The following is a 24745-nucleotide window of genomic DNA, read 5'->3' on the forward strand; positions in this document are numbered from 1 at the left end:
AATTTTTTTTGCAAAATTTCTCAAAAAAAACGTAAGGGGTAAGCCTTATGAAATTTTTGAGTTGAAATTTTTTTTAAATTTTTTTCCGATTTTTTATTCTTTTTTGTGTTTAAAGCATTATTTGAGTGAAAAGAAACTTATTGCAACTAATTCCCATTAAAATATATCAATTTTTTTAATTTTGCTATATTGCTCAAAAAATGGTATGGAATTTGGTTCCTCGAATATCTTCTGGCACAGACATCTGAGGGCATGGCCGTCCAAGAAGAAAATGTAGCCATTGATGCCATCTATCGACCACAGGTTAAAGATTGGCGATCCGTTGGATACCGACCGAGTTATAGGTAAAATTTGGTGCAAAAATGAGCAATAGTCAATTTTCATTTTTTTGAAATTTTCGAATTTTTTTATTATTTTTCACTCTTTTATTAATTTAAAGCATTACTTGAGTGAAAAGAAACTTATTTCAACCGATTGGCATTAAAATAAATCAATTTAATTTTTTTTGCAAAATTTCTCAAAAAAAACGTAAGGGGTAAGCCTTATGAAATTTTTGAAGTGAAATTTTTTTTTCAATTTTTTTTCGATTTTGTATTCTTTTTTGTGCTTAAAGCATTATTTGAGTGAAAAGAAACTTATTGCAACTAATTCGCATTAAAATATATCAATTTTTTTAATTTTGCTATATTGCTCAAAAAATGGTATGGAATTTGGTTCCTCGAATATCTTCTGGCTCAGACATCTGAGGGCATGGCCGTCCAAGAAGAAAATGTAGCCATTGATGCCATCTATCGACCACAGGTTAAAGATTGGCGATCCGTTGGATACCGACAGAGTTATAGGAAAACTTGGTGCAAAAATGAGGAAAATTTTACATTTTCTCAAACAGGGTATGGAACTTGGTTCCTCGAATATCTTCTGGCACAGACATCTGAGGGCATGGCCGTCCAAGAAGAAAATGTAGCCATTGATGCCATCTATCGACCACAGGTTAAAGATTGGCGATCCGTTGGATACCGACCGAGTTATAGCTAAAATATGGTGCAAAAATGAGCCCTAGTCAATTTTCATTTTTTTGAAATTTTCGAATTTTTTATTATTTTTCACTCTTTTATTAATTTAAAGCATTACTTGAGTGAAAAGAAACTTATTTCAACCGATTGGCATTAAAATAAATCAATTTAATTTTTTTTGCAAAATTTCTCAAAAAAAAACGTAAGGGGTAAGCCTTATGAAATTTTTGAGTTGAAATTTTTTTTTTAAATTTTTTTTCGATTTTGTATTCTTTTTTGTGCTTAAAGCATTATTTGAGTGAAAAGAAACTTATTGCAACTAATTCGCATTAAAATATATCAATTTTTTTAATTTTGCTATATTGCTCAAAAAATGGTATGGAATTTGGTTCCTCGAATATCTTCTGGCACAGACATCTGAGGGCATGGCCGACCAAGAAGAAAATGTAGCCATTGATGCCATCTATCGACCACAGGTTAAAGATTGGCGATCCGTTGGGTACCGACCGAGTTATAGGTAAAATTTGGTGCAAAAATGAGCCCTAGTCAATTTTCATTTTTTTGAAATTTTCGAATTTTTTATTATTTTTCACTCTTTTATTAATTTAAAGCATTACTTGAGTGAAAAGAAACTTATTTCAACCGATTGGCATTAAAATAAATCAATTTAATTGTTTTTGCAAAATTTCTCAAAAAAAACGTAAGGGGTAAGCCTTATGAAATTTTTGAGTTGAAATTTTTTTTTAAATTTTTTTCCGATTTTGTATTCTTTTTTGTGTTTAAAGCATTATTTGAGTGAAAAGAAACTTATTGCAACTAATTCGCATTAAAATATATCAATTTTTTAAATTTTGCTATATTGCTCAAAAAATGGTATGGAATTTGGTTCCTCGAATATCTTCTGGCACAGACATCTGAGGGCATGGCCGTCCAAGAAGAAAATGTAGCCATTGATGCCATCTACCGACCACAGGTTAAAGATTGGCGATCCGTTGGATACCGACCGAGTTATAGGTAAAATTTGGTGCAAAAGTGAGCCCTAGTCAATTTTCATTTTTTTGAAATTTTTGAATTGTTTATAATTTTTCACTCTTTTATTAATTTAAAGCATTACTTGAGTGAAAAGAAACTTATTTCAACCGATTGGCATTAAAATAAATCAATTTAATTTTTTTTGCAAAATTTCTCAAAAAAAACGTAAGGGGTAAGCCTTATGAAATTTTTGAGTTGAAATTTTTTTTTAAATTTTTTTCCGATTTTGTATTCTTTTTTGTGTTTAAAGCATTATTTGAGTGAAAAGAAACTTATTGCAACTAATTCGCATTAAAATATATCAATTTTTTAAATTTTGCTATATTGCTCAAAAAATGGTATGGAATTTGGTTCCTCGAATATCTTCTGGCACAGACATCTGAGGGCATGGCCGTCCAAGAAGAAAATGTAGCCATTGGTGCCATCTATCGACCACAGGTTAAAGATTGGCGATCCGTTGGATACCGACCGAGTTATAGGCAAAACTTGGTGCAAAAATGAGCCCTAGTCAATTTTCAATTTTTTGAAATTTTCGAATTTTTTATTATTTTTCACTCTTTTATTAATTTAAAGCATTACTTGAGTGAAAAGAAACTTATTTCAACCGATTGGCATTAAAATAAATCAATTTAATTTTTTTTGCAAAATTTCTCAAAAAAAACGTAAGGGGTAAGCCTTATGAAATTTTTGAGTTGAAATTTTTTTTAAATTTTTTTCCGATTTTTTATTCTTTTTTGTGTTTAAAGCATTATTTGAGTGAAAAGAAACTTATTGCAACTAATCCGCATAAAAATATATCAATTTTTTTAATTTTGCTATATTGCTCAAAAAATGGTATGGAATTTGGTTCCTCGAATATCTTCTGGCACAGACATCTGAGGGCATGGCCGTCCAAGAAGAAAATGTAGCCATTGATGCCATCTATCGACCACAGGTTAAAGATTGGCGATCCGTTGGATACCGACAGAGTTATAGGAAAACTTGGTGCAAAAATGAGGAAAATTTTACATTTTCTCAAACAGGGTATGGAACTTGGTTCCTCGAATATCTTCTGGCACAGACATCTGAGGGCATGGCCGTCCAAGAAGAAAATGTAGCCATTGATGCCATCTATCGACCACAGGTTAAAGATTGGCGATCCGTTGGATACCGACCGAGTTATAGGTAAAATTTGGTGCAAAAATGAGCCCTAGTCAATTTTCATTTTTTTGAAATTTTCGAATTTTTTATTATTTTTCACTCTTTTATTAATTTAAAGCATTACTTGAGTGAAAAGAAACTTATTTCAACCGATTGGCATTAAAATAAATCAATTTAATTTTTTTTGCAAAATTTCTCAAAAAAAAACGTAAGGGGTAAGCCTTATGAAATTTTTGAGTTGAAATTTTTTTTTTAAATTTTTTTTCGATTTTGTATTCTTTTTTGTGCTTAAAGCATTATTTGAGTGAAAAGAAACTTATTGCAACTAATTCGCATTAAAATATATCAATTTTTTTAATTTTGCTATATTGCTCAAAAAATGGTATGGAATTTGGTTCCTCGAATATCTTCTGGCTCAGACATCTGAGGGCATGGCCGACCAAGAAGAAAATGTAGCCATTGATGCCATCTATCGACCACAGGTTAAAGATTGGCGATCCGTTGGGTACCGACCGAGTTATAGCTAAAATATGGTGCAAAAATGAGCCCTAGTCAATTTTCATTTTTTTGAAATTTTCGAATTTTTTATTATTTTTCACTCTTTTATTAATTTAAAGCATTACTTGAGTGAAAAGAAACTTATTTCAACCGATTGGCATTAAAATAAATCAATTTAATTTTTTTTGCAAAATTTCTCAAAAAAAAACGTAAGGGGTAAGCCTTATGAAATTTTTGAGTTGAAATTTTTTTTTTAAATTTTTTTTCGATTTTGTATTCTTTTTTGTGCTTAAAGCATTATTTGAGTGAAAAGAAACTTATTGCAACTAATTCGCATTAAAATATATCAATTTTTTTAATTTTGCTATATTGCTCAAAAAATGGTATGGAATTTGGTTCCTCGAATATCTTCTGGCACAGACATCTGAGGGCATGGCCGACCAAGAAGAAAATGTAGCCATTGATGCCATCTATCGACCACAGGTTAAAGATTGGCGATCCGTTGGGTACCGACCGAGTTATAGGAAAAATTTGGTGCAAAAATGAGCCCTAGTCAATTTTCATTTTTTTGAAATTTTCGAATTTTTTATTATTTTTCTCTCTTTTATTAATTTAAAGCATTACTTGAGTGAAAAGAAACTTATTTCAACCGATTGGCATTAAAATAAATCAATTTAATTTTTTTTGCAAAATTTCTCAAAAAAAAACGTAAGGGGTAAGCCTTATGAAATTTTTGAGTTGAAATTTTTTTTTAATTTTTTTTCGATTTTGTATTCTTTTTTGTGCTTAAAGCATTATTTGAGTGAAAAGAAACTTATTGCAACTAATTCGCATTAAAATATATCAATTTTTTTAATTTTGCTATATTGCTCAAAAAATGGTATGGAATTTGGTTCCTCGAATATCTTCTGGCACAGACATCTGAGGGCATGGCCGTCCAAGAAGAAAATGTAGCCATTGATGCCATCTATCGACCACAGGTTAAAGATTGGCGATCCGTTGGGTACCGACCGAGTTATAGGTAAAATTTGGTGCAAAAATGAGCCCTAGTCAATTTTCATTTTTTTGAAATTTTCGAATTGTTTATTATTTTTCACTCTTTTATTAATTTAAAGCATTACTTGAGTGAAAAGAAACTTATTTCAACCGATTGGCATTAAAATAAATCAATTTAATTGTTTTTGCAAAATTTCTCAAAAAAAACGTAAGGGGTAAGCCTTATGAAATTTTTGAGTTGAAATTTTTTTTTAAATTTTTTTCCGATTTTTTATTCTTTTTTGTGTTTAAAGCATTATTTGAGTGAAAAGAAACTTATTGCAACTGATCCGCATTAAAATATATCAATTTTTTTAATTTTGCTATATTGCTCAAAAAATGGTATGGAATTTGGTTCCTCGAATATCTTCTGGCACAGACATCTGAGGGCATGGCCGTCCAAGAAGAAAATGTAGCCATTGATGCCATCTATCGACCACAGGTTAAAGATTGGCGATCCGTTGGATACCGACCGAGTTATAGGTAAAATTTGGTGCAAAAATGAGCCCTAGTCAATTTTTAATTTTTTTGAAATTTTCGAATTTTTTATTATTTTTCACTCTTTTATTAATTTAAAGCATTACTTGAGTGAAAAGAAACTTATTTCAACCGATTGGCATTAAAATAAATCAATTTATTTTTTTTTGCAAAATTTCTCAAAAAAACGTAAGGGGTAAGCCTTATGAAATTTTTGAGTTGAAATTTTTTTTTAAATTTTTTTCCGATTTTTTATTCCTTTTTGTGTTTAAAGCATTATTTGAGTGAAAAGAAACTTATTGCAACTAATTCGCATTAAAATATATCAATTTTTTAAATTTTTCTATATTGCTCAAAAAATGGTATGGAATTTGGTTCCTCGAATATCTTCTGGCACAGACATGTGAGGGCATGGCCGTCCAAGAAGAAAATGTAGCCATTGATGCCATCTATCGACCACAGGTTAAAGATTGGCGATCCGTTGGATACCGACCGAGTTATAGGTAAAATTTGGTGCAAAAGTGAGCCCTAGTCAATTTTCATTTTTTTGAAATTTTCGAATTGTTTATTATTTTTCACTCTTTTATTAATTTAAAGCATTACTTGAGTGAAAAGAAACTTAATTCAACCGATTGGCATTAAAATAAATCAATTTAATTTTTTTTGCAAAATTTCGCAAAAAAAAACGTAAGGGGTATGCCTTATGAAATTTTTGAGTTGAAATTTTTTTAAATTTTTTTCCGATTTTTTATTCTTTTTTGTGCTTAAAGCATTATTTGAGTGAATAGAAACTTATTGCAACTAATTCGCATTAAAATATATCAATTTTTTTATTTTTGCTATATTGCTCAAAAAATAGTATGGAATTTGGTTCCTCGAATATCTTCTGGCACAGACATCTGAGGGCATGGCCGTCCAAGAAGAAAATGTAGCCATTGATGCCATCTATCGACCACAGGTTAACGATTGGCGATCCGTTGGATACCGACCGAGTTATAGGTAAAATTTGGTGCAAAAATGAACCCTAGTCAATTTTCATTTTTTGAAATTTTCGATTTTTTTATTATTTTTCACTCTTTTATTAATTTAAAGCATTACTTGAGTGAAAAGAAACTTATTTCAACCGATTGGCATTAAAATAAATCAATTTAATTTTTTTTGCTAAATTTCTCAAAAACAAACGTAAGGGGTATGCCTTATGAAATTTTTGAGTTGAAATTTTGTTTTAAATTTTTTTCCGATTTTTTATTCTTTTTGTGTTTAAAGCATTATTTGAGTGAAAAGAAACTTATTGCAACTAATTCGCATTAAAATATATCAATTTTTTAAATTTTGCTATATTGCTCAAAAAATGGTATGGAATTTGGTTCCTCGAATATCTTCTGGCACAGACATCTGAGGGCATGGCCGTCCAAGAAGAAAATGTAGCCATTGATGCCATCTATCGACCACAGGTTAAAGATTGGCGATCCGTTGGATACCGACCGAGTTATAGGTAAAATTTGGTGCAAAAATGAGCCCTAGTCAATTTTTAATTTTTTTGAAATTTTCGAATTTTTTATTATTTTTCACTCTTTTATTAATTTAAAGCATTACTTGAGTGAAAAGAAACTTATTTCAACCGATTGGCATTAAAATAAATCAATTTAATTTTTTTTGCAAAATTTCTCAAAAAAAACGTAAGGGGTAAGCCTTATGAAATTTTTGAGTTAAAATTTTTTTTTAAATTTTTTTCCGATTTTTTATTCTTTTTTGTGTTTAAAGCAATATTTGAGTGAAAAGAAACTTATTGCAACAAATTCGCATTAAAATATATCAATTTATTTAATTTTGCTATATTGCTCAAAAAATGGTATGGAATTTGGTTCCTCGAATATCTTCTGGCACAGACATCTAAGGGCATGGCCGTCCAAGAAGAAAATGTAGCCATTGATGCCATCTATCGACCACAGGTTAAAGATTGGCGATCCGTTGGATACCGACAGAGTTATAGGCAAAACTTGGTGCAAAAATGAGGAAAATTTTACATTTTCTCAAACAGGGTAGGGAACTTGGTTCGTCGAATAACTTCTGGCACAGACATCTGAGAGCATGGCCGTCCAAGAAGAAAATGTAGCCATTGGTGCCATCTATCGACCACAGGTTAAAGATTGGCGATCCGTTGGATACCGACCGAGTTATAGGCAAAACTTGGTGCAAAAATGAGCCCTAGTCAATTGTCATTTTTTTGAAATTATCGATTTTTTTATTATTTTTCACTCTTTTATTAATTTAAAGCATTACTTGAGTGAAAAGAAACTTATTTCAACCGATTGGCATTAAAATAAATCAATTTATTTTTTTTTGCAAAATTTCTCAAAAAAACGTAAGGGGTAAGCCTTATGAAATTTTTGAGTTGAAATTTCGTTTTAAATTATTTTCCGATTTTTTATTCTTTTTTATGTTTAAAGCATTATTTGAGTGAAAAGAAACTTATTGCAACTAATTCGCATTAAAATATATCAATTTTTTTAATTTTGCTATATTGCTCAAAAAATGGTATGGAATTTGGTTATTCGAATATCTTCTGGCACAGACATCTGAGGGCATGGCCGTCCAAGAAGAAAATGTAGCCATTGGTGCCATCTATCGACCACAGGTTAAAGATTGGCGATCCGTTGGATACCGACCGAGTTATAGGCAAAACTTGGTGCAAAAATGAGCCCTAGTCAATTTTCATTTTTTTGAAATTTTCGAATTTTTTATTATTTTTCACTCTTTTATTGATTTAAAGCATTACTTGAGTGAAAAGAAACTTATTTCAACCGATTGGCATTAAAATAAATCAATTTAATTTTTTTTTGCAAAATTTCTCAAAAAAAACGTAAGGGGTAAGCCTTATGAAATTTTTGAGTTGAATTTTTTTTTAAATTTTTTCCGACTTTTTATTTATTTTTGTGTTTAAAGCATTATTTGAGTGAAAAGAAACTTATTGCAACTAATTCGCATTAAAATATATCAATTTTTTTAATTTTGCTATATTGCTCAAAAAAATGGTATGGAATTTGGTTCCTCGAATATCTTCTGGCACAGACATATGAGGGCATGGCCGTCCAAGAAGAAAATGTAGCCATTGATGCCATCTATCGACCACAGGTTAAAGATTGGCGATCCGTTGGATACCGACAGAGTTATAGGCAAAACTTGGTGCAAAAATGAGGAAAATTTGACATTTTCTCAAACAGGGTAGGGAACTTGGTTCGTCGAATAACTTCTGGCACAGACATCTGAGAGCATGGCCGACCAAGAAGAAAATGTAGCCATTGGTGCCATCTATCGACCACAGGTTAAAGATTGGCGATCCGTTGGATACCGACAGAGTTATAGGCAAAACTTGGTGCAATAATGAGGAAAATTTGACATTTTCTCAAACAGGGTAGGGAACTTGGTTCGTCGAATAACTTCTGGCACAGACATCTGAGAGCATGGCCGTCCAAGAAGAAAATGTAGCCATTGGTGCCATCTATCGACCACAGATTAAAGATTGGCGATCCGTTGGATACCGAAAGAGTTATAGGTAAAATTTGGTGCAAAAATGAGGATTATTTTACATTTTCTCAAACAGGGTATGGAACTTGGTTCCTCGAATATCTTCTGGCACAGACATCTGAGGGCAAGGCCGTCCAAGAAGAAAATGTAGCCATTGATGCCATCTATCGACCACAGGTTAGACGGAAGATTGGCGATCCGTTGGATACCGACAGAGTTATAGGTAAAATTTGGTGCAAAAATGAGCCCTAGTCAATTTTCATTTTTTTGAAATTTTCGAATTTTTTATTATTTTTCACTCTTTTATTAATTTAAAGCATTACTTGAGTGAAAAGAAACTTATTTCAACCGATTGGCATTAAAATAAATCAATTTAATTTTTTTTGCAAAATTTCTCAAAAAAACGTAAGGGGTAAGTAAGCCTTATGAAATTTTTGAGTTGAAATTTTGTTTTAAATTTTTTTCCGATTTTTTATTCATTTTGGTGTTAAAAGCAATATTTGAGTGAAAAGAAACTTATTACAACTAATTCGCATTAAAATATATCAATTTATTTAATTTTGCTATATTGCTCAAAAAATGGTATGGAATTTGGTTCCTCGAATATCTTCTGGCATAGACATCTGAGGGCATGGCCGTCCAAGAAGAAAATGTAGCCATTGATGCCATCTATCGACCACAGGTTAAAGATTGGCGATCCGTTGGATACCGACAGAGTTATAGGCAAAAATTGGTGCAAAAATGAGGAAAAATTTTACATTTTCTCAAACAGGGTATGGAACTTGGTTTGTCGAATAACTTCTGGCACAGACTTCTGAGGGCAAGGCCGTCCAAGAAGAAAATGTAGCCATTGGTGCCATCTATCGACCACAGGTTAAAGATTGGCGATCCGTTGGATACCGACCGAGTTATAGGCAAAACTTGGTGCAAAAATGAGCCCTAGTCAATTGTCATTTTTTTGAAATTTTCGAATTTTTTATTATTTTTCACTCTTTTATTAATTTAAAGCATTACTTGAGTGAAAAGAAACTTATTTCAACCGATTGGCATTAAAATAAATCAATTTAATTTTTTTTGCAAAATTTCTCAAAAAAAACGTAAGGGGTAAGCCTTATGAAATTTTTGAGTTGAAATTTCGTTTTAAATTTTTTTCCGATTTTTTATTCTTTTTTGTGTTTAAAGCATTATTTGAGTGAAAAGAAACTTATTGCAACTAATTCGCATTAAAATATATCAATTTTTTTAATTTTGCTATATTGCTCAAAAAATGGTATGGAATTTGGTTATTCGAATATCTTCTGGCACAGACATCTGAGGGCATGACCGTCCAAGAAGAAAATGTAGCCATTGATGCCATCTATCGACCACAGGTTAAAGATTGGCGATCCGTTGGATACCGACCGAGTTATAGGCAAAACTTGGTGCAAAAATGAGCCCTAGTAAATTTTCATATTTTTGAAATTTTCGAATTTTTTATTATTTTTCACTCTTTTATTAATTTAAAGCATTACTTGAGTGAAAAGAAACTTATTTCAACCGATTGGCATTAAAATAAATCAATTTAATTTTTTTTTTTTGCAAAATTTCTCAAAAAAACGTAAGGGGTAAGCCTTATGAAATTTTTGAGTTGAAATTTCGTTTTAAATTATTTTCCGATTTTTTATTCTTTTTTGTGTTTAAAGCATTATTTGAGTGAAAAGAAACTTATTGCAACTAATTCGCATTAAAATATATCAATTTTTTTAATTTTGCTATATTGCTCAAAAAATGGTATGGAATTTGGTTATTCGAATATCTTCTGGCACAGACATCTGAGGGCATGGCCGTCCAAGAAGAAAATGTAGCCATTGGTGCCATCTATCGACCACAGGTTAAAGATTGGCGATCCGTTGGATACCGACCGAGTTATAGGCAAAACTTGGTGCAAAAATGAGCCCTAGTCAATTTTCATTTTTTTGAAATTTTCGAATTTTTTATTATTTTTCACTCTTTTATTGATTTAAAGCATTACTTGAGTGAAAAGAAACTTATTTCAACCGATTGGCATTAAAATAAATCAATTTAATTTTTTTTTGCAAAATTTCTCTAAAAAAACGTAAGGGGTAAGCCTTATGAAATTTTTGAGTTGAATTTTTTTTTAAATTTTTTCCGACTTTTTATTTATTTTTGTGTTTAAAGCATTATTTGAGTGAAAAGAAACTTATTGCAACTAATTCGCATTAAAATATATCAATTTTTTTAATTTTGCTATATTGCTCAAAAAATGGTATGGAATTTGGTTCCTCGAATATCTTCTGGTACAGACATCTGAGGGCATGGCCGTCCAAGAAGAAAATGTAGCCATTGATGCCATCTATCGACCACAGGTTAAAGATTGGCGATCCGTTGGATACCGAAAGAGTTATAGGCAAAACTTGGTGCAAAAATGAGGAAAATTTGACATTTTCTCAAACAGGGTAGGGAACTTGGTTCGTCGAATAACTTCTGGCACAGACTTCTGAGAGCATGGCCGTCCAAGAAGAAAATGTAGCCATTGGTGCCATCTATCGACCACAGGTTAAAGATTGGCGATCCGTTGGATACCGACCGAGTTATAGGCAAAACTTGGTGCAAAAATGAGCCCTAGTCAATTTTCATTTTTTTGAAATTTTCGAATTATTTATTATTTTTCACTCTTTTATTAATTTAAAGCATTACTTGAGTGAAAAGAAACTTATTTCAACCGTTTGGCATTAAAATAAATCAATTTAATTTTTTTTTGCAAAATTTCTCTAAAAAAACGTAAGGGGTAAGCCTTATGAAATTTTTGAGTTGAATTTTTTTTTAAATTTTTTCCGATTTTTTATTTATTTTTGTGTTTAAAGCATTATTTGAGTGAAAAGAAACTTATTGCAACTAATTCGCATTAAAATATATCAATTTTTTTAATTTTGCTATATTGCTCAAAAAATGGTATGGAATTTGGTTCCTCGAATATCTTCTGGCACAGACATCTGAGGGCATGGCCGTCCAAGAAGAAAATGTAGCCATTGGTGCCATCTATCGACCACAGGTTAAAGATTGGCGATCCGTTGGATACCGACCGAGTTATAGGCAAAACTTGGTGCAAAAATGAGCCCTAGTCAATTTTCATTTTTTTGAAATTTTCGAATTATTTATTATTTTTCACTCTTTTATTAATTTAAAGCATTACTTGAGTGAAAAGAAACTTATTTCAACCGATTGGCATTAAAATAAATCAATTTAATTTTTTTTTGCAAAATTACTCTAAAAAAACGTAAGGGGTAAGTAAGCCTTATGAAATTTTTGAGTTGAAATTTTTTTTTTAAATTTTTTCCGATTTTTTATTCTTTTTTGTGTTTAAAGCATTATTTGAGTGAAAAGAAACTTATTGCAACAAATTTTCATTAAAATATACCACATTTTTCAATTTTGCTACAATGCTGAAAAATGAGGAAAATTTTACATTTTCTCAAACAGGGTAGGGAGCTTGGTTCCTCGAATAACTTCTGGCACAGACATCTGAGGGCATGGCCGTCCAAGAAGAAAATGTAGCCATTGGTGCCATCTATCGACCACAGGTTAAAGATTGGCGATCCGTTGGATACCGACCGAGTTATAGGCAAAACTTGGTGCAAAAATGAGCCCTAGTCAATTTTCATTTTTTTGAAATTTTCGAATTTTTTATTATTTTTCACTCTTTTATTAATTTAAAGCATTACTTGAGTGAAAAGAAACTTATTTCAACCGATTGGCATTAAAATAAATCAATTTAATTTTTTTTTGCAAAATTTCTCTAAAAAAACGTAAGGGGTAAGCCTTATGAAATTCTTGAGTTGAAATTTTGTTTTAAATTTTTTTCCGATTTTTTATTCTTTTTTGTGTTTAAAGCAATATTTGAGTGAAAAGAAACTTATTGCAACTAATTCGCATTAAAATATATCAATTTTTTTAATTTTGCTATATTGCTCAAAAAATGGTATGGAATTTGGTTCCTCGAATATCTTCTGGCACAGACATCTGAGGGCAAGGCCGTCCAAGAAGAAAATGTAGCCATTGATGCCATCTATCGACCACAGGTTAGACGGAAGATTGGCGATCCGTTGGATACCGACAGAGTTATAGGTAAAATTTGGTGCAAAAATGAGCCCTAGTCAATTTTCATTTTTTTGAAATTTTCGAATTTTTTATTATTTTTCACTCTTTTATTAATTTAAAGCATTACTTGAGTGAAAAGAAACTTATTTCAACCGATTGGCATTAAAATAAATCAATTTAATTTTTTTTTTTTGCAAAATTTCTCAAAAAAACGTAAGGGGTAAGCCTTATGAAATTTTTGAGTTGAAATTTCGTTTTAAATTATTTTCCGATTTTTTATTCTTTTTTGTGTTTAAAGCATTATTTGAGTGAAAAGAAACTTATTGCAACTAATTCGCATTAAAATATATCAATTTTTTTAATTTTGCTATATTGCTCAAAAAATGGTATGGAATTTGGTTATTCGAATATCTTCTGGCACAGACATCTGAGGGCATGGCCGTCCAAGAAGAAAATGTAGCCATTGGTGCCATCTATCGACCACAGGTTAAAGATTGGCGATCCGTTGGATACCGACCGAGTTATAGGCAAAACTTGGTGCAAAAATGAGCCCTAGTCAATTTTCATTTTTTTGAAATTTTCGAATTTTTTATTATTTTTCACTCTTTTATTAATTTAAAGCATTACTTGAGTGAAAAGAAACTTATTTCAACCGATTGGCATTAAAATAAATCAATTTAATTTTTTTTTGCAAAATTTCTCTAAAAAAACGTAAGGGGTAAGCCTTATGAAATTCTTGAGTTGAAATTTTGTTTTAAATTTTTTTCCGATTTTTTATTCTTTTTTGTGTTTAAAGCAATATTTGAGTGAAAAGAAACTTATTGCAACTAATTCGCATTAAAATATATCAATTTTTTTAATTTTGCTATATTGCTCAAAAAATGGTATGGAATTTGGTTCCTCGAATATCTTCTGGCACAGACATCTGAGGGCAAGGCCGTCCAAGAAGAAAATGTAGCCATTGATGCCATCTATCGACCACAGGTTAGACGGAAGATTGGCGATCCGTTGGATACCGACAGAGTTATAGGTAAAATTTGGTGCAAAAATGAGCCCTAGTCAATTTTCATTTTTTTGAAATTTTCGAATTTTTTATTATTTTTCACTCTTTTATTAATTTAAAGCATTACTTGAGTGAAAAGAAACTTATTTCAACCGATTGGCATTAAAATAAATCAATTTAATTTTTTTTTTTTGCAAAATTTCTCAAAAAAACGTAAGGGGTAAGCCTTATGAAATTTTTGAGTTGAAATTTCGTTTTAAATTATTTTCCGATTTTTTATTCTTTTTTGTGTTTAAAGCATTATTTGAGTGAAAAGAAACTTATTGCAACTAATTCGCATTAAAATATATCAATTTTTTTAATTTTGCTATATTGCTCAAAAAATGGTATGGAATTTGGTTATTCGAATATCTTCTGGCACAGACATCTGAGGGCATGGCCGTCCAAGAAGAAAATGTAGCCATTGGTGCCATCTATCGACCACAGGTTAAAGATTGGCGATCCGTTGGATACCGACCGAGTTATAGGCAAAACTTGGTGCAAAAATGAGCCCTAGTCAATTTTCATTTTTTTGAAATTTTCGAATTTTTTATTATTTTTCACTCTTTTATTGATTTAAAGCATTACTTGAGTGAAAAGAAACTTATTTCAACCGATTGGCATTAAAATAAATCAATTTAATTTTTTTTTGCAAAATTTCTCTAAAAAAACGTAAGGGGTAAGCCTTATGAAATTTTTGAGTTGAATTTTTTTTTAAATTTTTTCCGACTTTTTATTTATTTTTGTGTTTAAAGCATTATTTGAGTGAAAAGAAACTTATTGCAACTAATTCGCATTAAAATATATCAATTTTTTTTAATTTTGCTATATTGCTCAAAAAATGGTATGGAATTTGGTTCCTCGAATATCTTCTGGTACAGACATCTGAGGGCATGGCCGTCCAAGAAGAAAATGTAGCCATTGATGCCATCTATCGACCACAGGTTAAAGATTGGCGATCCGTTGGATACCGAAAGAGTTATAGGCAAAACTTGGTGCAAAAATGAGGAAAATTTGACATTTTCTCAAACAGGGTAGGGAACTTGGTTCGTCGAATAACTTCTGGCACAGACTTCTGAGAGCATGGCCGTCCAAGAAGAAAATGTAGCCATTGGTGCCATCTATCGACCACAGGTTAAAGATTGGCGATCCGTTGGATACCGACCGAGTTATAGGCAAAACTTGGTGCAAAAATGAGCCCTAGTCAATTTTCATTTTTTTGAAATTTTCGAATTATTTATTATTTTTCACTCTTTTATTAATTTAAAGCATTACTTGAGTGAAAAGAAACTTATTTCAACCGATTGGCATTAAAATAAATCAATTTAATTTTTTTTTGCAAAATTTCTCTAAAAAAACGTAAGGGGTAAGCCTTATGAAATTCTTGAGTTGAAATTTTGTTTTAAATTTTTTTCCGATTTTTTATTCTTTTTTGTGTTTAAAGCAATATTTGAGTGAAAAGAAACTTATTGCAACTAATTCGCATTAAAATATATCAATTTTTTTAATTTTGCTATATTGCTCAAAAAATGGTATGGAATTTGGTTCCTCGAATATCTTCTGGCACAGACATCTGAGGGCAAGGCCGTCCAAGAAGAAAATGTAGCCATTGATGCCATCTATCGACCACAGGTTAGACGGAAGATTGGCGATCCGTTGGATACCGACAGAGTTATAGGTAAAATTTGGTGCAAAAATGAGCCCTAGTCAATTTTCATTTTTTTGAAATTTTCGAATTTTTTATTATTTTTCACTCTTTTATTAATTTAAAGCATTACTTGAGTGAAAAGAAACTTATTTCAACCGATTGGCATTAAAATAAATCAATTTAATTTTTTTTTGCAAAATTTCTCAAAAAAACGTAAGGGGTAAGTAAGCCTTATGAAATTTTTGAGTTGAAATTTTGTTTTAAATTTTTTTCCGATTTTTTATTCTTTTTTGTGTTTAAAGCATTATTTGAGTGAAAAGAAACTAATTACAACTAATTCGCATTAAAATATATCAATTTATTTAATTTTGCTATATTGCTCAAAAAATGGTATGGAATTTGGTTCCTCGAATATCTTCTGGCATAGACATCTGAGGGCATGGCCGTCCAAGAAGAAAATGTAGCCATTGATGCCATCTATCGACCACAGGTTAAAGATTGGCGATCCGTTGGATACCGACAGAGTTATAGGCAAAAATTGGTGCAAAAATGAGGAAAATTTTTACATTTTCTCAAACAGGGTATGGAACTTGGTTTGTCGAATAACTTCTGGCACAGACTTCTGAGGGCAAGGCCGTCCAAGAAGAAAATGTAGCCATTGGTGCCATCTATCGACCACAGGTTAAAGATTGGCGATCCGTTGGATACCGACCGAGTTATAGGCAAAACTTGGTGCAAAAATGAGCCCTAGTCAATTGTCATTTTTTTGAAATTTTCGAATTTTTTATTATTTTTCACTCTTTTATTAATTTAAAGCATTACTTGAGTGAAAAGAAACTTATTTCAACCGATTGGCATTAAAATAAATCAATTTAATTTTTTTTTTTTGCAAAATTTCTCAAAAAAAACGTAAGGGGTAAGCCTTATGAAATTTTTGAGTTGAAATTTTGTTTTAAATTTTTTCCGATTTTTTATTCTTTTTTGTGTTTAAAGCATTATTTGAGTGAAAAGAAACTTATTGCAACTAATTCGCATTAAAATATATCAATTTTTTTAATTTTGCTATATTGCTCAAAAAATGGTATGGAATTTGGTTCCTCGAATATCTTCTGGTACAGACATCTGAGGGCATGGCCGTCCAAGAAGAAAATGTAGCCATTGATGCCATCTATCGACCACAGGTTAAAGATTGGCGATCCGTTGGATACCGAAAGAGTTATAGGCAAAACTTGGTGCAAAAATGAGGAAAATTTGACATTTTCTCAAACAGGGTAGGGAACTTGGTTCGTCGAATGACTTCTGGCACAGACTTCTGAGGGCAAGGCCGTCCAAGAAGAAAATGTAGCCATTGGTGCCATCTATCGACCACAGGTTAAAGATTGGCGATCCGTTGGATACCGACCGAGTTATAGGCAAAACTTGGTGCAAAAATGAGCCCTAGTCAATTTTCATTTTTTTGAAATTTTCGAATTATTTATTATTTTTCACTCTTTTATTAATTTAAAGCATTACTTGAGTGAAAAGAAACTTATTTCAACCGATTGGCATTAAAATAAATCAATTTAATTTTTTTTTGCAAAATTTCTCTAAAAAAACGTAAGGGGTAAGCCTTATGAAATTTTTGAGTTGAATTTTTTTTTAAATTTTTTCCGATTTTTTATTCTTTTTTGTGTTTAAAGCATTATTTGAGTGAAAAGAAACTTATTGCAACTAATTCGCATTAAAATATATCAATTTTTTTAATTTTGCTATATTGCTCAAAAAATGGTATGGAATTTGGTTCCTCGAATATCTTCTGGCTCAGACATCTGAGGGCATGGCCGTCCAAGAAGAAAATGTAGCCATTGGTGCCATCTATCGACCACAGGTTAAAGATTGGCGATCCGTTGGATACCGACCGAGTTATAGGCAAAACTTGGTGCAAAAATGAGCCCTAGTCAATTTTCATTTTTTTGAAATTTTCGAATTATTTATTATTTTTCACTCTTTTATTAATTTAAAGCATTACTTGAGTGAAAAGAAACTTATTTCAACCGATTGGCATTAAAATAAATCAATTTAATTTTTTTTTGCAAAATTTCTCTAAAAAAACGTAAGGGGTAAGTAAGCCTTATGAAATTTTTGAGTTGAAATTTTTTTTTTAAATTTTTTCCGATTTTTTATTCTTTTTTGTGTTTAAAGCATTATTTCAATTTCAATTTCAATTTCAATTTCAATTTATTATTATGTCTGCCGTAAGGCTACACATAGAATACTTAAAATAATTTGACTTAAACCATAATATATACCTAAAACTAAACTAAAACTAAAACTCAGACACAGGAAATTCATGAAAATAATAGTAGCTTATTGAGTAAGATGAGGAGGTCAAAAGGGAAATCTAAGACGGTTACGAAAGGAGGATAAAGGGACGTGGAAATCAAACAAGTGGGAAGAGGAGTTAAACGATCGCAGAGCAAGCAACAATGGGTCAGAACGACCTGCTGCAGTGCGACGTCTGGGGATAATTAAGGGAGGACGAATACGGAGGGAACGGTTCGGAACATAGAGGGGGATCGAGGAAAGCAACATTGGAGAATCAATGCAATCGAGCAAGAGGGAAGCAACAAATAAGGTTTGGGCCTGATAGCGGCGGTTCTCGAGGGAGTCGATGCCGAGCAGCCGACATCTGGACTCATAATTGGGCAGGGCAGCAGAGGAACTACCCAGAAATTTGCGAACTGCAAACCTGGTGAAGGATCTCTGCACCCGTTCAATGCGCTCAATATGAGTCCGAGCAGTCGGGGCCCATACTACAGAGCAGTACTCCAGCAACGACCTAACCAGCGAGCAGTACAGTGCCTTCAGACACAACGGATCAGAAAAATCACGAGCAATGCGCTTTATGATGCCGAGCGTTCTCCAAGCCCTGCACACCACGGAATCGATATGAGGTCTCATGGTGAGACTAGAGTCAAGCCAAACACCCAAGTCCTTGATTACACCGACACGGGAGACCTGGACCTGATCGAGGACATACGAGTATATTAAAGGAGAGCGGGAACGGGAGAAAGAGATAATTTTACACTTATCAGGACAAAGGGACAGAGAATTACGTGTACACCAAGAGGAAAAACGGTCCAGCATGGTTTGAAGGGAAGCACAATCTACTGCCGACGAGATCGGGAAAAAAATTTTCAAATCGTCGGCATAACATAGAAACGAATCATGGGGAAGAACGGAGATCACGTCGTTCATGAACAGGACAAACAGTAATGGGCTCAACACACTACCTTGGGGTACCCCAGCCCCAGAACAAAAAGACACAGATAAGGTAGATTTTAATTTGACACGGTATACACGATCACAGAGAAAGGACTGTACCCATGAAACAATTGTATCATTGATTCCAAGACTGTACAGTTTCTTAATCAGTGACGCATGCGGAACACGGTCAAATGCGGATTTAAAATCCGTGTAAATAGTGTCCACTTGAGGGGCCAGTTCAAGGTGGGACGTGACAAACGACAGAAAGCACATGAGGTTGGAAGAGGTAGAACGATGAGGGACAAAACCATGCTGCTGAGGGATAATAAATCTACGGGAAAAGCTAAGGATACATTGATGTATGACAGATTCAAACACTTTAGCAATTGCACATAACAATGCAACACCGCGGTAATTTGAAACAACAGACGCATTTCCCTTTTTTAAGATAGGGACAAGCCATGCTTGTTTCCATATCGAGGGAAATGTAGACGAACGAAGGGAAAGACGGAATAATTTTACAAGTAAAGGGACAAACACAGAACTACATTTTTTTAACACTACAGCAGGGATACCATCAGGTCCAGGGGAAAAGGATAATTTTAGCTTGACAATCGCATTGAGAACCGCGACGTCATCAATAAGCGCAGACACAACAAGATCAGACTGATGCGCGATGGGGAAGCTAGGTGTGTAGCGTGAAGGCTGGCCATTCGCTGGAGTAGAGAAATTGCTGGAGAAATGCTCTGCAAATAGGGCACAAACGTCGGTACTGTTATCAGCAGAGACATCCCCGAGAGACATGACAGGAAGAAGGGATGGGGAATTGCGACGATGTTTTATAAACGTCCAAAAGGATTTGGGATCTGAATGGAAGCGGATTTGGAGTCTATTAAGGTAGAGGGAATATCTTGCTCGATTGTAAATGCGATAGGCCGATGCTGCATATTTGAAGACACAGCGGTGGAAGTGGGAGGGCGAACGCCGCAGGCGGCGAAGTGCGCGTCCCCTATCCCTTCGAAGAGCTCGAAGGGTGGAATCGGCCCAAGGTGGAGACGGGGGGGTGAAGGAGGGTGGACAACATAAAGGGAGAGCAGTATTGACAATCCTACCGAATTGCGCAGTGATGGACTCAACAGAATCATTAGAGTCTAAAAAAGACCAGTCAAAGGCAATCAATAGGGTTGTCAATTTTGCAGAGTCCAGTCTGCGGAAATTTAAACCGCGACATCTGTTGGGTGTACGGGAGATGGAATGGAAACAGGAAGGGATGGAGACCATTAACTCAAGAGCAGGGTGGTAGCTATCTAACTTACGGAGATGAAAGGGAGCGCAAGTGACGGGCGATACCGAAGAAAGAGCTGTGTTGTTACAGAAAACTAAATCTAGCTGCCTATCAAGGGAGTTCTTTACTCCTGACAATTGCTTAAGACTAAATTCATGCATTCCGTCAATAAAATAGGACGATGAGGAAGAGAAGGAGGGAACGTAGAATGCATCAGACGCAGACCAGGATATGGTTGGTTGATTGAAGTCACCAAAAAGCAGCAGGATATCGTTAGTTTTTAATCGGCGATGAACCGCATCGATGGAGCTGAACAGCGAGTCGAGTAATATTGTGTTATCCTGTTTTCCTCCCTTATTGCTCATTCCCGGGGGGATGTATACAACACCGATGAAGAGGCGAAGGTCCTTTAGCTGGATACAAATCCAGACAAGTTCCAGCGAAGAGTTACGTACGGGTATGTGTGTTGTGATGAACTTCGACTTGCACGCAATTAGGACGCCACCCCCACGGGTAGCAGCGCTGGTGTCGGTTGAACGATCACATCGAAACACATAAAAATTATCATCCACCAACTCGGAAGCCGCAATGGATTCATCCAACCACGTTTCAGTAATAATGATGACGTCATAGCAGGAATCGATGAGAGCAAGACGAAGATCGGTGAGCTTAGATCTAATGCTGCGCATGTTTTGGTAATAAAATGACATCGATGAGGTAGCGGATGGAGCAGCGGATGAACTGGAGCCGGTTACAGTTGTTGTTATTGCAATAACTGGGGTGGTGTTGGAGACGATGAACTCGAGGTGTCATCACTGGATGGTGCGGTGTGTAATTGGTTAACGCAGCTGACTGTTGTGTTGGTGTTGATATTATGGGTTAATCTGGAACTGAATGTAGTCGTGCTAGGATCGTTAGGCTGAGCCATGCCTTCCAGTTGATCTGCGACCGCGTGTGGTGCACCGGCAATTTTAACGAGGCGATCCTCGGACGGAGAAAGTGTAGTAAAATTATTTGTGCGTCGCTCCGAAAACTCCTTGAACACTATTTGAGTGAAAAGAAACTTATTGCAACAAATTTTCATTAAAATATACCACATTTTTCAATTTTGCTACAATGCTGAAAAATGAGGAAAATTTTACATTTTCTCAAACAGGGTAGGGAGCTTGGTTCCTCGAATAACTTCTGGCACAGACATCTGAGGGCATGGCCGTCCAAGAAGAAAATGTAGCCATTGGTGCCATCTATCGACCACAGGTTAAAGATTGGCGATCCGTTGGATACCGACCGAGTTATAGGCAAAACTTGGTGCAAAAATGAGCCCTAGTCAATTTTCATTTTTTTGAAATTTTCGAATTATTTATTATTTTTCACTCTTTTATTAATTTAAAGCATTACTTGAGGGAAAAGAAACTTATTTCAACCGATTGGCATTAAAATAAATCAATTTAATTTTTTTTTGCAAAATTTCTCTAAAAAAACGTAAGGGGTAAGCCTTATGAAATTCTTGAGTTGAAATTTTGTTTTAAATTTTTTTCCGATTTTTTATTCTTTTTTGTGTTTAAAGCAATATTTGAGTGAAAAGAAACTTATTGCAACTAATTCGCATTAAAATATATCAATTTTTTTAATTTTGCTATATTGCTCAAAAAATGGTATGGAATTTGGTTCCTCGAATATCTTCTGGTACAGACATCTGAGGGCATGGCCGTCCAAGAAGAAAATGTAGCCATTGGTGCCATCTATCGACCACAGGTTAAAGATTGGCGATCCGTTGGATACCGAAAGAGTTATAGGCAAAACTTGGTGCAAAAATGAGGAAAATTTGACATTTTCTCAAACAGGGTAGGGAACTTGGTTCGTCGAATAACTTCTGGCACAGACTTCTGAGAGCATGGCCGTCCAAGAAGAAAATGTAGCCATTGGTGCCATCTATCGACCACAGGTTAAAGATTGGCGATCCGTTGGATACCGACAGAGTTATAGGCAAAACTTGGTGCAATAATGAGGAAAATTTGACATTTTCTCAAACAGGGTAGGAAACTTGGTTCGTCGAATAACTTCTGGCACAGACATCTGAGAGCATGGCCGTCCAAGAAGAAAATGTAGCCATTGGTGCCATCTATCGACCACAGGTTAAAGATTGGCGATCCGTTGGATACCGACCGAGTTATAGGTAAAATTTGGTGCAAAAATGAGGAATATTTTACATTTTCTCAAACAGGGTATGGAATTTGGTTCCTCGAATATCTTCTGGCACAGACATCTGAGGGCAAGGCCGTCCAAGAAGAAAATGTAGCCATTGATGCCATCTATCGACCACAGGTTAGACGGAAGATTGGCGATCCGTTGGATACCGACAGAGTTATAGGTAAAATTTGGTGCAAAAATGAGCCCTAGTCAATTTTCATTTTTTTGAAATTTTCGAATTTTTTATTAATTTTCACTCTTTTATTAATTTAAAGCATTACTTGAGTGAAAAGAAACTTATTTCAACCGATTGGCATTAAAATAAATCAATTTAATTTTTTTTGCAAAATTTCTCAAAAAAACGTAAGGGGTAAGTAAGCCTTATGAAATTTTTGAGTTGAAATTTTGTTTTAAATTTTTTTCCGATTTTTTATTCTTTTTTGTGTTTAAAGCATTATTTGAGTGAAAAGAAACTAATTACAACTAATTCGCATTAAAATATATCAATTTATTTAATTTTGCTATATTGCTCAAAAAATGGTATGGAATTTGGTTCCTCGAATATCTTCTGGCATAGACATCTGAGGGCATGGCCGTCCAAGAAGAAAATGTAGCCATTGATGCCATCTATCGACCACAGGTTAAAGATTGGCGATCCGTTGGATACCGACAGAGTTATAGGCAAAAATTGGTGCAAAAATGAGGAAAATTTTTACATTTTCTCAAACAGGGTATGGAACTTGGTTTGTCGAATAACTTCTGGCACAGACTTCTGAGGGCAAGGCCGTCCAAGAAGAAAATGTAGCCATTGGTGCCATCTATCGACCACAGGTTAAAGATTGGCGATCCGTTGGATACCGACCGAGTTATAGGCAAAACTTGGTGCAAAAATGAGCCCTAGTCAATTTTCATTTTTTTGAAATTTTCGAATTATTTATTATTTTTCACTCTTTTATTAATTTAAAGCATTACTTGAGTGAAAAGAAACTTATTTCAACCGATTGGCATTAAAATAAATCAATTTAATTTTTTTTTGCAAAATTTCTCTAAAAAAACGTAAGGGGTAAGCCTTATGAAATTTTTGAGTTGAATTTTTTTTTAAATTTTTTCCGATTTTTTATTCTTTTTTGTGTTTAAAGCATTATTTGAGTGAAAAGAAACTTATTGCAGCTAATTCGCATTAAAATATATCAATTTTTTTAATTTTGCTATATTGCTCAAAAAATGGTATGGAATTTGGTTCCTCGAATATCTTCTGGCACAGACATCTGAGGGCATGGCCGTCCAAGAAGAAAATGTAGCCATTGGTGCCATCTATCGACCACAGGTTAAAGATTGGCGATCCGTTGGATACCGACCGAGTTATAGGCAAAACTTGGTGCAAAAATGAGCCCTAGTCAATTTTCATTTTTTTGAAATTTTCGAATTATTTATTATTTTTCACTCTTTTATTAATTTAAAGCATTACTTGAGGGAAAAGAAACTTATTTCAACCGATTGGCATTAAAATAAATCAATTTAATTTTTTTTTGCAAAATTTCTCTAAAAAAACGTAAGGGGTAAGCCTTATGAAATTTTTGAGTTGAATTTTTTTTTAAATTTTTTCCGATTTTTTATTTATTTTTGTGTTTAAAGCATTATTTGAGTGAAAAGAAACTTATTGCAACTAATTCGCATTAAAATATATCAATTTTTTTAATTTTGCTATATTGCTCAAAAAATGGTATGGAATTTGGTTCCTCGAATATCTTCTGGCACAGACATCTGAGGGCATGGCCGTCCAAGAAGAAAATGTAGCCATTGATGCCATCTATCGACCACAGGTTAAAGATTGGCGATCCGTTGGATACCGACAGAGTTATAGGCAAAACTTGGTGCAAAAATGAGGAAAATTTGACATTTTCTCAAACAGGGTAGGGAACTTGGTTCGTCGAATAACTTCTGGCACAGACTTCTGAGAGCATGGCCGTCCAAGAAGAAAATGTAGCCATTGGTGTCATCTATCGACCACAGGTTAAAGATTGGCGATCCGTTGGATACCGACAGAGTTATAGGCAAAACTTGGTGCAAAAATGAGCCCTAGTCAATTGTCATTTTTTTGAAATTTTCGAATTTTTTATTATTTTTCACTCTTTTATTAATTTAAAGCATTACTTGAGTGAAAAGAAACTTATTTCAACCGATTGGCATTAAAATAAATCAATTTAATTTTTTTTTGCAAAATTTCTCTAAAAAAACGTAAGGGGTAAGCCTTATGAAATTTTTGAGTTGAATTTTTTTTTAAATTTTTTCCGATTTTTTATTCTTTTTTGTGTTTAAAGCATTATTTGAGTGAAAAGAAACTTATTGCAGCTAATTCGCATTAAAATATATCAATTTTTTTAATTTTGCTATATTGCTCAAAAAATGGTATGGAATTTGGTTCCTCGAATATCTTCTGGCACAGACATCTGAGGGCATGGCCGTCCAAGAAGAAAATGTAGCCATTGGTGCCATCTATCGACCACAGGTTA

General features: G+C 33.4%; 1 protein-coding gene across 3 annotated transcripts; it reads left to right on the plus strand.

Annotated features, from left to right (window-relative positions):
• Positions 1 to 737: 737 nt before the first annotated feature.
• Positions 738 to 24178, plus strand: LOC125766569 (uncharacterized). 3 transcript variants are annotated; one of them, XM_049432636.1, is made up of 3 exons: positions 738 to 990; positions 2980 to 3168; positions 24056 to 24178. In XM_049432636.1, the coding sequence occupies exons 1-3, from the start codon at positions 751 to 753 to the stop codon at positions 24116 to 24118; spliced, it is 492 nt and encodes a 163-aa protein (XP_049288593.1). In that variant the 5' UTR covers positions 738 to 750; the 3' UTR covers positions 24119 to 24178. The 3 variants fall into 3 exon arrangements, with proteins under 3 accessions (XP_049288593.1, XP_049288594.1, XP_049288592.1); XM_049432637.1 differs by lacking the exon at positions 24056 to 24178 and adding an exon at positions 8331 to 8467; XM_049432635.1 differs by lacking the exon at positions 24056 to 24178 and adding an exon at positions 7148 to 7398.
• The last annotated feature ends 567 nt before the right edge of the window (positions 24179 to 24745 follow it).

This window comes from Anopheles funestus, chromosome 2RL (genome assembly GCF_943734845.2).
Source record: "Anopheles funestus chromosome 2RL, idAnoFuneDA-416_04, whole genome shotgun sequence".
In the NCBI taxonomy this organism is placed as follows: Eukaryota; Metazoa; Arthropoda; class Insecta; order Diptera; family Culicidae; genus Anopheles; species Anopheles funestus.